The 13,866-nt window shown below is 42.5% G+C and overlaps 1 protein-coding gene across 2 annotated transcripts in view; it reads left to right on the top strand.

Annotated features, from left to right (window-relative positions):
• The window catches only part of GPRIN3 (GPRIN family member 3), a 70,480-nt gene extending 56,823 nt beyond the window's left edge, over nucleotides 1-13,657 (top strand). For both annotated transcript variants that reach the window (XM_006768182.2, XM_006768183.2), the window contains one exon: nucleotides 10,262-13,657. In XM_006768182.2, coding sequence (XP_006768245.1) covers nucleotides 10,376-12,712 — 2,337 coding nt within the window. In that variant the 5' untranslated portion in view covers nucleotides 10,262-10,375 and the 3' untranslated portion in view covers nucleotides 12,713-13,657. The remainder of the gene's footprint in view (nucleotides 1-10,261) is intronic.
• Nucleotides 13,658-13,866: the final 209 nt, after the last annotated feature.

Raw genomic sequence — 13,866 nt, 5'->3', positions numbered from 1 at the left:
ACAACTATTTTAATCATTTCTTCTCGAGAAGAGTTCAATTTAAAAAAAAATAACTTAGTTAGGCACTTTTAAACAGCAACTTTGATATTTAGCCATGAATTATCTCCACAGGTAGGCAAATGGAGCTATTGAGGGGTGGTTTTTTATAGTTAATAAAACCTGAGTCTTTATTTTGCTGAGAGAGAAAAAAAAACGAAAGTCCACATTTCCCATCTGATCCAAAATAAATAGAGCTCATTATTGTGTTAATCTTCAAGTTAGCTAAAAGTTTCTTCTTCTATCTCATAAATGACAGTCTTTAGGTGGGTGTGGGAGAATGTAAACTTATCTAAGTGTTGGACCATTTAAAGATGAGCTCTCTATAAAACATATTGCATAGATCCTGCCTTCTTAGGCAAGTGATGTCAAAATAATAATTCATGATTATGTATTTTTTATCTTCCAAAAACCATAATAAGTGTCTAACTTATTTCATTTAAGCTTTATACCAACATTTTGAGGCAGGATGTTCATGGGTGGTTGTGGAAAGGTTTCCAAGCATGAACTCCCTACAATTAACTGCAAGCACATAGGTGTGTGTACTTTTGCATTTCTAGAAAGAAGGTTCATAGTTTCCATCAGCTTCTCAGAAGCATCTGGGACCCTTAAAACATCCACATTGGATTCATCATTATGAAGAGCAGCAACTTCTGTCGGGATTACCTCTATTAGCGTGAATTCGTAAAGGCAAGGCTATGTGTTTTTAGTTTTTTGTTGTTTTCCTTATTGTCTGAGTATGCTTCTTGCCCCGGTCATGAAGCTTGTCTCTCTCTCTCTCTCTCTCTCTCTCTCTCTCTCTCTCACACACACACACACACACACACACACACACACACACACACACGACCCTGACTCTCCCTTCTGTAAAACTGGTTAACAATATGGACTCTGGAGCCAGAGTATCTGGTCTCTACCACTTCCTGCTTGCGTGACCCGCCTCTGTTTCCAGATCTGCCAAAGTGAAACTCATAGTAGGTACATCCTCATCGAGTTATTCTGAGGATTAAATAAGTTTACATAGAGAACAGTGTCTGGAACTTACAAAGCAATAAATAAGTGCTTGCTGTGCCGTATGATTCCAATCTGTTGTGAATTTAGAAGCCGTCTGTTCAAATTGTATTTGACAAAAGAGGAAGGATACATTTGGGGTCTTCATGTTTCTCAAAGCGCTTTTTTTTTATTTCTTGGTTTTTGTCCAGTCTCCTTACAATGGAATTCAGTGAGATAACAGGCCATGCATTCATTTCTCTAGAACAGTGTTGAACAAAAGGACAGGGTAGGGAGAAGGGACGCTGATCCTGTCTCATGAGCCCTCATTAAAGTAACCATTGTCGCCGACCGCCCGCAGGACACTGTTCCTGGCGCTCAGCAAAGCAGCCTTCTCCTCTCTTCAGCCCTTCTGATTTGAGTTAGACTCCGTCTGAAAGGAAGAACCAGTTTTTCTGCTAATATCTTTGAAAAGTGCATTTGAGGCAGCTATTAGTGTGAGGGTGTGATTTTTTAGGAAAGTAGGAACTGCTTTTTGTGGTCTGTGGGTGCTTCCTGGGCTCAAATCGCCTCTTCTTAAAACTACACTGACAGGACTTGCTGGGTTCAGAACACAAATGATCTAGGCAACAGCTCCCAGTTAAAGGAGCAAGTAAAACAGAATGGAGCAGGATGGCAGGCGGCATTATTTTATATATTTTTATTGATTTTTTTTACAGAGAGGAAGGGAGAAAGATAGAATTGGAAACATCGATGAAAGAGAAACATCGATCAGCTGCCTCCTGCACACCCCCTACTGGGGATGTGCCCGCCACCAAGGTACATGCCCTTGACGAGAATCGAACCCAGGGACCTGTTAGTCCACAGGCCGATGCTCTATCCACTGAGCCAAACCGGCTAGGGCAGCAGGCGACATTTTTAAATAGCTTCTTCTCTTGCCTCGCTGCTCTCTCAGGGTCTTTGCACCATCCCTCAGAAGGCTAACCGCTCTGTCAGATGGCTGGTGACAGAGGCTCACCCAGGTGCCTGTAACACTTGCGTACCATTACTAAAGAGCTGCGATGCCATCTGGGAGCCCTTGTCCTAGCGAGGTGGCAGTCCTGAAGTGGGCAAAGGTGATTGCTGCCCGCAGGACTACTGCCATGACCTGCGGGATCAGCATCCTGCCGGCCCAGGACTGCCACGCCTCTCTGCAGCCCTTCTGCCCAATGCTCTTCCCACCAGAGCAGCTTTGGTGCAAGTCACAAAGGGATGAGATCCCCTGCTGCCTGTCTTATTAAGCACGAGCGTCTGTGATGAAAATAGGCAGCGTGGCAGAGTAGTGGAACCCAGTGTTTTCAGTGGTGTCAGCCTCCAACAAGCCAGGCCTTTCATAAAGTGGCCCGTTGTGAATGTCATCATAGTCGGTGTTAATGCCATCCAGGCTGCCCTGCACGTGTGCATGCGCGCACGCACACACACACACACACACACACACACACACACACACACACGTGTACGCAAAAGTAGGTTTATAGTTGTTCATATGAAAAATATTTTAATAATAAGTAATATTACAAAAATAAACTGTTTTGCATACTTGGAACTGTAAGCCTACTTTTGCCCACTATGTATTTTTTGTTTTGTTAATCCTCACCCAAGGGTATTTCTTCCATTGATTTTTAGAAGGAGTGGGAGGGAGGGAGGGTGTGAGAGGGAGAGAGAGAGACATGTGTTGATATGAGAGAGACGCATCGATTGGTTGCCTCCCACACATACCCTGACCAGGGAATGAACCTGCAGCCCAGGTATGTGCCCTTGACTGGGAATCGAACCCACCATCCTTTGGTGTAGGGGGGCTAGCGCTCTAACCATTGAACAACACAGACCAGGGCTACCGTGTATGTTTAAATTTGTCCTTTCTTCCCATTTTCTTTCCAGAGTTACAGATAATAAAGGAGAAGCACAGAAGGAACCAGGATTAGCTTTTATTAGAATCAGTTCAAAGGGCATTCTAGGTTTTCAGCCTTGAATAGGTTACTTGAGGTCTGGGCCTCAGTTTCCTTCTCTGTGAAAGGTGGATGTTGTTTACCTTGCAGGCTTGTGCATTGCCAGAACAAGGCTTTAGATCTTTGCTCATGATTTTCAGGGCAAAAACACCAAAGGGATCTGCCATCAAGAGTCCAGTTGCCATCCCACTTAAAGAAAACTCATTTTGTGACCAATTCAGAAAGAATTCACAATGCTCTAGCCAGTCTTATAAGGAAATCCCCATTCACTAGTACAGGGACAAAGACTCCCATCTGACCAAACTTTAGTCAGGCTCTGAGCTCTCTTCTGCACTAGAGCATAATCTCGAGCTTCATGTCTATCCTTGCAGAGTCCAGTTTTAGCAAGAATCCTACTAAGCCAGTTAGAGAGAATCCTCCCAACCTTGATATCTGTCACCCTCAATATCTAATCAAATCCCCCACCAGCCCCCGGGGGACAGCTGATCACCTCGCCGGCCTTCAGCACCAATCCTATTAAGTGGTTTAGTAAGAATTCCCCTGCCCTTGATGTGTCTTTTTAGTAATTTTCCATCCACTGACCCCCACCCTTAACCTGCTCCTTGGTTATAAATCCCCATTTGTTCTTGTTGTATTTGGAGTTAAGCCTGGTCTTTTATTATTTTTAATATGTTTTTATTTTTGGAGAGAGAGGAAGAGAGAGAGAAACATCGATGTGAGAGTAAAACATGGATCTGATGCCTCCTGCATGCACCCTGACCAGGTATCGAACCTGAAACTTGGGCACGTGCCCTGGCCGGGAATGGAACTGGTGACCTTTCAGTGCATGGAACAACACTCAACCAACTGAGCTATATAGACCAGGGCTTTTTTTTCTTCCAGTTTCTTTATTGAAATATATTTGACATATAAAATTGTATAAATGTAAGGCATACAACATATTAATTTGATACATTTATATATTGTAATATGATTTCCATTGTAGTGATAATTAGCACCTCTATAACATCACATATTTTTCATTTCTTTTTAGTGGTTTGAATAATTAAGTTCCAGATTATATACAATATTATTGTCTAATTTTACTATGCTGTGCATTAGCTATGTAGGATTATTTACTGCTCATTGCAAGATTGTACCCTTAAACATCATCTCTCCTATTCCCCCCAAGTCCTCCCAACCCCATATAACTACCATTTTACTGTTTTTATGAGTTTGGATTTTTTAGATTCGACATGTAAGTGATGTTATACAGTATTTGTCCTTGTTTGACTTATCTCACCTAGCATAATGTTCTCCAGATTCATCCACGTTGTCAAAAATAGCAAAATTTCCTTCTTTTTCATGGCTGAATAATATTCCATTGTGTGTATAATGTCATATTTCCTTTATCCATTCATCTGTTGATGGGCACATAGGTTGTTTCTGTAGCTTGGCTATTGTAAATAAGGCTGTAATGAACATGGTAGTTTATTTATCTATTTGATATACAATTCAAAACAGTTTAAATATCTGATAAATTTCTCATCTAAAATAAATATCTATGCCTTAGTACAACAGTTCAATTATGAGAATATAAAGCCATGAAATTATAGTCTGCCAAAAAATAAAATACTAAACATATTCTCCTCCTGAGATCGTCTTGACACCTATCACATTATTCCTAACTAAAATCTTCCTTACCATTTTAACAAGTGTCAGAATAAATTTTTAACACAGATCAGTGCATACTAGTATATATTGAGACTTTTAAGGAGACTAACACTTACCAGGTGCTTAATATATGCCAAGACGCGATTTGTTCTAAATGCCAAACCTGTTCCCTGCAACATCTCAGTGAGGCAGGCCTCTGACTCTTATCCTCAAGTTATAGATTCAACTGAAGCTCTGAGAGGTTATTTGCCAAAATACATAGAGTTAGAGTTAGGGAGTGGAACTGATACTCTAATCCACGGCCCTGCTTCCATGTTCTTAAATGCAATGCCAAACTGCCTTCAGAGGACTAGAAGTTAGGTTGGGAATTATACTCTGTCAGTGCTTTTGGGGCAAAGCTCTCAAACTCAGCTGTCCACAGGAGCCCAGGTAAGTAATGTGAAGGAGTGAAACAGGGCAGGTGGGGAATGGGCCATCCAGGGGAACAGCCAGTGGTTCTCAACCTTCCTAATGCCGCGACCCTTTAATACAGTTCCTCATGTTGTGGTGACCCCCGATCATAAAATTATTTTCGTTGCTACTTCATAACTGTAATCTTGCTACTGTTATGAATCGTAATGTAAATATCTGATATGCAGGATGTATTTTCAGGGGTCACGACCCACACGTTGAGAACCGCTGGAACAGCCCTTATCAGCGCCTTCTGGTGTTACTTTCTGGAAATGCATACCTTCCAAGCTTTTAAAGAGAAGCAAGAGGGAAATCTGGATTTTTATGAAAGTTCTCTTCAATTCAAAAAGACAAAGAAAGAAAAGAAAAGGGAAGGAAGGGAATGGAAGTTAAAACCATGCAGAACACTCTCATACACACACACACACACACACTCACACACTCAGACACACACACACTCAGACACACACAGTCACACACTCAGACACACACACTCAGACACACACAGTCACACACTCAGACACACACACTCAGACACACACAGTCACACACTCAGACACACACACTCAGACACACACAGTCACACACTCAGACACACACACTCAGACACACACAGTCACACACTCAGACACACACACTCAGACACACACAGTCACACACTCAGACACACACACACTCAGACACACACACAGAGTCACACACTCAGACACACACACACACACACTCAGACACCTGCAGGAGGAATTCAGTCAGTATGTGGGCCACCTGTTTGCAACCTCTAAATTTTTCAAAGTTAAATCTTATCTTGGACTCTGGGTGATATTTTTTACACTGATTGATTTTAAGACATTCTCATTCTAAACTACTGAGTAATTACACTTTTTAAATGTCTTATGTGTCTAATCTATCGGAGACTAATAATTTCTGCTATTTGGTGGGGGAGGGAGGGGAAACTGCTCAGGGTGGGGGCGAGGAGGTGGAGGGCTGTGGAGGGAAGATTGTCTCAGAACATAGGCAGTCTCCCCCAAGCACATGGAGATGCTGTGAAAATTACACCAGCGTCTGTGTAATCCAGTGGTGTTGACTTCCTATCTGCTCATAAATCAAGAGATTTTTAATTACAGGTGTTAATCTGGGCTTTCCATCTTTATTCCTTAAATGATGGATCAATTAACCTCAATTAACAAAGCAAACAAACCCTTTCAAAGTTAAACGAGTACAATCAGCTATCTGTAGGACAATGGAAGTAAACTCAAGGATTGAGTTTTATGAAATCCCTCATCTTTTTCTAAATCTTTCAACTTTCAGTTGCTGAACTTTGGGCTGTTCAAAATTTATAGTCCTCTTGGCAAACCAGGTTTCTTGGCTCTAGGCCAAGGTATAAGGTAGGAGGCATTCTGTATTCCTGGCTTTATGAGACCTTCCAGCGTTTTGTAGCAGGTGTCCAATGTACTTATCTTTAATTGTCTAAACCTACATTGCAGACACATAAAATTTAATGAATAACATACAACTGTTTTCTTACTTCCAAACACAGCACTCTTTTTTATTGTGTTTTCATTTCTATTTCATGCCATAGATTTAAATTTCCTATTATTTTGAAGTTTGGTAGGACACGAATAGTGGCCATCTTGGAAAGAAATGGGATCAATTAATATCTTTTTTAAATACATTTTTAAAATATGTTTTTATTGATTTCAGAGAGAGGAAAGGAAAGGGAGAGAGAAATAGAAACATCAATGATGAGAGAGAATCATTGTTTGGCTACCTCCTGCACACCCTCTACTGGGGATCAAGCCTGCAACCCGGGCATGTGCCCTGACCAGGAACCAAACTGCGACCTCCTGGTTCATGGGTTGATGCTCAAGCACTGAGCCACACCAGCTGGGCCAATTAATACCTTTTTATGCACAAGATCCTGTGAACAGAAAATAATCAATAAGCTTGTCCTGTTTCCTCCTGAGGCTTAAAGTACTTTGGGATAATTAAGGCATTTATACAAGGAACAACAGTACAAACTGCTTTAAAAGCATAATACAAAGGACCCAGGTAAACGTAGCTATAGGTTTTTTAAAAGAGAGAGATACTTGACCTGGCCGGCATGCCTCAATAGAGCTTCGGCCTGTACACCCATGAGTCATGAGTTTGATTACTGGTCAAGGGCACATACCTAGGTTGCAGTTTGATTCCCCACTCTGATCCCCCGCCCCCTGTTGGGTTGGATGAGGTAGGCAACCAATCTGTGTGTTTCTGTCACATTGATGTTTCTTTCTCTCTCTCTCTCTCTCTCTCCCTCTCCTCCTCCCATCCACTCTCTCTGAAAAATCAATGAAGAAAATATCCTCTGGTGAGGATTAACACAAAAAATAAAGAGAGAGACTTCATGATTTGAAGGCTTTAGAGACCTTCAGAAAGTAAAGTAAGTGGGGTGTAAGTGGGACCATGAAGAATAAATAAGCTTTTTCAGGAAGGAGAGGGCAGAGAGTGGAAGGAAGGGTATAAAAGACAGATACAAAAGAAGGAGAGGGAAAGATGTGGTTGGGGCACAGCAAGTGAATGCAATAGAGAATTGCAGTAAGGAAGAAATGGACTATAAACCTGAGGTGGGGGGACTGTCACACTTCCAACAAGAGAAATTTAAATATAAATAAATAAACAAACAAACAAACTGAGGACGTGGTCTGAATGAGCAGCAAGTAGTAAAAACCAAAGATGGGAAAATATTCAACCCATTATCATTAATAATAAAGTTAGCAGGAAGAACTGATTTATGGGAGAAGATAAGTTAGATTCACTGCTAGATTTCATATGATTATCAGTCAGCCAAATAACATTAAACTAAAAGATAAAATTATGTATTTTCAAAATCTGGGCCCAACCAAATTTGCCTTATTTTGACCCTTTATAGCCTGAGTCAAGAGTGTGCTATTTTATTTATTATCCATCACATGCAAATATGTAAGATCCTAAATTTTGACACCACAAAGCTCCTCTGAAATCATTTATTTTTCCAATGAGTTAATTAGGAGTCCAGAAAGTTTAAGTGATTAGCATGAGGTCACAGACTCTATGAGAAAAAGAGGTAATACCAAAACATAGTCATCTACTAGTTTCTGAAACATTGCTTTATTCACATCACCTGGTTATCTTTTCTTAAATAAAAAAAAATGTTTATGCATAAAGGCACACAAATTTTCAGATATACTTTTTAAAATTTAGTATTTTCCCACTTTTGGGTACCTCCATCTCTCCCTTGTCTCCAACTCATCAACTCCTTCTACTTAATACCGAATATGTCTTCTGAATATTTTTAGAATTTATATAATCAAATACAAACATATCTGTACACACACACACACATACAAACAGCACATACATATGTAGTGTTTTAGGTCACTGCTTTACAAAAATTAAAACTTATATACTCTTTTCTGTACCTTGCTTTTCTCATTCAACCATACTTGGGGAAATCTCAAGTGAAAAGTTACAGCCTAATTAGTATTGTTTTATTTTGGGGGGGGTATTAGCTTTAATTTTTTTTAAATCCCCATCCGAGGGTATGTTTTTATTGATTTTAGGGAGAGGACGACAGAGGAGGAGAAACATTAATATGAGAGAGAAACATCAATCAGTTGCCTCCTGTACACACCTTGACCGGAGATCGAACACACAATCTGGGTATGTGCCCTGATCAGGAATCAAACTCATAGTTTTTGGTGGAAGAGACAATGCTTCTACCCACTGAACTACACTGGCCAGGGCAATGGTTTCTTTTAATGGTTGCATAATGCTCTACAGTAGAGATATGTCTTGATTATTTTTGCTATTCCCCCATTCATGGAGATCAGCTTGTTTCCAGTTTTTGCCTCTACAAATAGTACTTCAGTAAACATACTTGTACCTAAATATATATGCTGGTATTTTGTTTTGATTGGGATCACTGGGTCAATGATATGTTTATTTTTAGTTATAAACATTAAACTGCTTTCTTAAGAAAGCCGTAACAATACACATTCATACCTGCAGTTAATAAAAATACTTTCTTTAGCCAGGTGTCTCCCCAGGCTATAATGTTATAACTTTTTTAAAGTTTTTTTAAGTGCAATTGGTACAAAGTAAAATCTAATTGTTACTTTTTTGCATTTCTTTGACTACAAATGAATGTGATCATCTTTTCATAAGCTTGTTGGTTGTTGGACTTCCGATCTTGCAGATTGCATTTTCATGTTCTTTACCCGTTTTTGCAATGAGCTATTTTGTCTCCTTGTAAATTTTTAAGAGCTTCTACTGTATTACAGATATTTTTTCCTGTCTCCTAGAGCTGCAAGAATTTTTTTTCAAATCTATTGTATTTGTTTATATACATCTTTGCCACGCAAAATTTTTTTACTTTATTTAGATAACTATGCTTATATTTTGCTTATAGTTGCTGTATTTTCTGCCTTCCAAATAAGTTTATCATCCTTGTTCCTAGATTATTTTATGGTTCCTAGATTCCCTTACAGGACATTTATTTATTAATTGATCTATCTTTTTGTTTTTTGTTTATTTTATATTTTAACCTTTAATCCATCTAAATCCACCTAGGATTTCTTTTTGGGATTGGTGTAAGATAAAGACCTAGTTTTCTTTTCTTTCAGATGAATAAATAGTTTGGCAGTCCCTTATATTAAGTAATCCATCCTTTTGCCACTAAATTAAAATGCCTCTCTTGTTCTACATCCAATCTCATTTATATGGGGATCAATTTCTAGATATTCTATTTCACAAGTCTGTGTAGGCCCTCTATTCAATACTTACTGATTTGATCACAGTAGCTTTACAGGATTTTTGGATTTTTTGATATCTGGTAAATCAGATTACACAAATGATTTTTAAGGTATCAAATGCTTAGGCAAATACATTAAAAACCTATTTGCTAGACAGCAGTGGAATGCAAAATCAAACTAATATATCAAAATAACACCTGTATAGTTTTTTTTAAAATTCCAAAATCTACTTTCCATGATCTATGTATTTTTATATAAACAGATTTGGAGAGGCAAGATTTTCAATGCACTTAATAGTCCTTATACAAGTAACAGGTGTAACTTCAATCCTTAAATTCCCTACCATATTAATAGTACTGTTTCTTTGATTCACAGATTGGTCCTTCAGAGAAATCATCCCTGATTGTGTCTTCACTCTGACCTGCGACAGCTTCCCAGTGGGAGCACTGCTCAGGGGAGAGCTCTGAGGTTTTCCTGAAGAGAAATTCCATGGGGACTGTACCTGACCCTCTAATATTAGCTAACACTTCCCTGATCACAGCTACCGGAAAAGAAGAGGACCTAGGAGAGGTACAGGCGGCCTCACCTCCGCCTCAACCAGCCCTCCTGTGTAAGAACATCGATGGCCTTTCCAGCAAGCCTCGGGAACCAGCCCTCAGCCCCCGGGCAGCTTCGGAGGCCCTGATGCAGGCCTGTGAGCATGAGGCCGCGCGGCCAGACATGTCTTCTCCTGGCATCTTCAATGAGGTGGAGAAAGCATCTCCCACACTCAACTCCCCTGGCAATACCCAGCGGCCAGGAAACAGCAAGCCCACAGCACCAACCCCGTGTTCTGCAGCAGTGGAGGATCTTATACACACAGCGTGTACCATGCCAGCCAGTCAGCACAACCACCAGGCCATCCCAGGGGGCCAGCCCAACGCCAGCGCCTCCTCGGCATCTGAAGAGACACTGGGGAAATCAGAGAGAACCTCAGATGGAGAGCAATCTAAGACACCGAGTTGTCCTGTGGGAGGCACTTGTAGCAGCAGCCAAGATCAAGTGCCCTGTGATTTTCCCTCTCAAGACACAATCCCGGGAGTGGTGCAGACTGCAAACACAGCCCCCAGGATGCTCAGTCATGCCACCCCTCCTGCAGGCGGGCCTGAAGGGGACAGGCAGGGAGCCATGTCCGACGCCAAGACCAGGGCCTGTGACTCTCCAGCCGGAGAAGACGGGTGTTCAGGGAACACACAGCCCTCTGCCACCACCGCTGACACCCAGGCGGTGAGTCCTGGGACACCTCAACCATCCCACCTCTCCAGCAAAGGTTCGACGTTTCCTCCAGAGCCAGAGAAGACGCTGCCAGCAGCACAGCACCAGGCGTCCAGGTTCAAAGAAGCCAGTACAATGACCAATCAGGCTGAAAATGAGATCAAGGAAGTTCCCAGCAGGGCTCAGCAAGATGCGGAGGTGCAGGCCGTGGCCAGTGTCGAGAGCAGATCCGTCTCCACCAGCCCCAGCATCCTCACTGCGTTCTTAAAGGAAAGCCCCGCTCCTGAGCGTTTGGAACAAGAGCAGCTACGTGTGGTTTGCCACGGCAGTGGGAGCCAGGTGTTGGAGCTGTCAGTCAACAAGCTATCCCCCCAGGAGTCGGGGCGGTGCCCTGGCATCACGCCAGAGGTGCACAGCCAGGCAGCTGCAGCTGTCTCCACAGCTCTCCAAGGAGATAGGAGATGGGTGAGCCTGCCAGGGGAGGTCCCCAATACCTCATCCATCAATGAGGCATCCAGCAATGCCCAGGATAAACATACAGATGATGGGAGGTCAGCTGGAATGACCCCAGGGAGGGCAGAGCCCACTTCTAAACAGCTTTCTGCTAATTCTAGCTCCCTGAAAGCTAGCCTCACTGACCAGATTTCCATTAGTGCAGGAAGTCAAGATGAAACCAGTCACGGGTTGGGGACATTTGGAACCAAGCCATCTGAGCTTGCAGTGAAAACCACAGGTGGCCACAAAACAGACCCTGATTGCAAACTCTCCGCCTCCTGTGGGCCTGCCAGCAAAGCTGACCAGCTCGGGGGCTCGGACCCCACGGATAAAGGTGATGCAAGAGAGAAGAAGCCCGCATCGCTTCCGGTAGGAAAAGAACAAGAATTGAAAGGCACGAATCTCCTGGATGGGAAAGCCAGGGCAGAGGGCAAAAGCGTACTGCTCAATCCTAAAGCTCAAGAGAGTGGAGGCTCGGGGTCAGCTGCCAGTCCCACACCCTCCCCCGTTAGAAATAACCAGGAGGGCACCGTGGAGGAACACAGGCCGGCCAAACCAGCCACCAGCCTGAGCCTGCCGTCCGAACCCATGGGTGACTCCAGTCCTAGTTCGGGCAAGAAGACCCCTTCTCGCTCGGTCAAGGCCAGCCCGCGCCGGGCCAGCCGGGTCAGCGAGTTCCTCAAGGAGCTCAACGTGACAGCGGCCGCCCAGGTGGGGCTCACCCCGGGAGAGAAGAAGAAGCAGCTTGGCGCCGACTCCAAGCTGCCCTTGAAACAGTCCAAGCGGGTCAGGGACGTGGTGTGGGACGAGCAGGGCATGACCTGGGAGGTGTACGGCGCTTCCCTGGACCCCGAGTCGCTGGGCGTCGCCATCCAGAACCATTTACAGAGACAGATCCGGGAGCACGAGAAATCCATCAAAGCGCAAAGCAGCCAGGCCCGGCGGTCCATTTCCTCGGATACGTCTTCGAATAAGAAACTCAAAGGCAGGCAGCACGGCGTGTTCCAGTCCATGCTGCAGAACTTCCGGCGCCCCAACTGCTGCGTCCGCCCTGCCCCGTCCTCGGTGTTAGATTGACGGGGAGCATGTGTGGGACCCTTGGTACACCTTGAGGGTCTTCCTACGGGTCGGTCCAGGTCAGAGCTTGCTCGGTTTCCTCCCGCCCCCAGCCCCCAGAGACCAAGAAGAGAAAGCTGAGTATTAACTACAGGAAATTGCTACTAAGAATTGCTGGGTCCTTTGACTGGAGCCCCATAAATTAAAATATCTTTTCAGTTCGGGTCACACAAGGGAAACGAAGACATTTCACTCTGCAAGAAGGAACGAGAGAAAAGCAAGCTTCCCTGAAAGTTCTCCACCTCAATCAAGAGGAAATAAGATTCACTGGGGTTTTTTTCATAGGTTGTTGCTTAGAGAGCCAGAATTGTTATGATATGTGTGTCATTTTGTGCCACTGTCTCAATTGAACGCACTATGGTATTTCCATTAAAACCCCGGCTTTGTGTTAAAAATACCAGAAACACTATTAGCAAAACCACCGTTACACTTTCTAGTCCTGTTGCAACAAGAATACTGTTACCATGCAAAATTTAAGTAGCTGATAAGAACTATAATGGAAAAAAGGTAAAACAAATTTGACTCATTCCTAGGCCAGAGGACATGAAGTAAAAGCATTTAAATGCATACGATGCCAAATATGAATTAATATTTGTAAACGTCTACAGATAACCATTTTTGTAAACCTTGTTATACCTCTTCATAAATTTAAGAAAGTTATAGGAGGGAAATTAGCTATGCTTTCGAATATGAATACTGCCCACATAATACATGAATTTATATATATAGATTTTCCAGCACCAAAGGCAAGATGCATCTCTGTGATTCAGACTAGATTAAATTCCCATTTCCTTACCCCAGAGAAAGTACATGTGGCTGAATTCTTGAAAAAAGTCATCAAGTTATTGATAATATTAAATTTTATGTTGTACGGGTGTTCTCCAAAAGCATTCTACTGAAATGTTAAGGTTCAACAAACAAACACTCTTCTCTCTGTGTTGAAAAAAAAAAAGGAAAATTTCTTGAGTAACAAAAACAATGGGTTTAATTTAGACTCCACTGAACAGGAGGCTGTTTGTGTGTTTCTTTTGATCTGGTTCAGTAACTTCTAATAGGAAATGTAGTCAACAGCAAATAGAACACCAGCTTCCTTACCGTTTTTGGGTGTAGACTAA

This window comes from Myotis davidii, unplaced genomic scaffold, assembly GCF_000327345.1.
Source record: "Myotis davidii unplaced genomic scaffold, ASM32734v1 scaffold963, whole genome shotgun sequence".
Taxonomy (NCBI): domain Eukaryota; kingdom Metazoa; phylum Chordata; class Mammalia; order Chiroptera; family Vespertilionidae; genus Myotis; species Myotis davidii.
The sequence above is the reverse complement of the archived record's forward strand: the minus strand, read 5'-3'. Positions and strand labels throughout refer to the sequence as shown.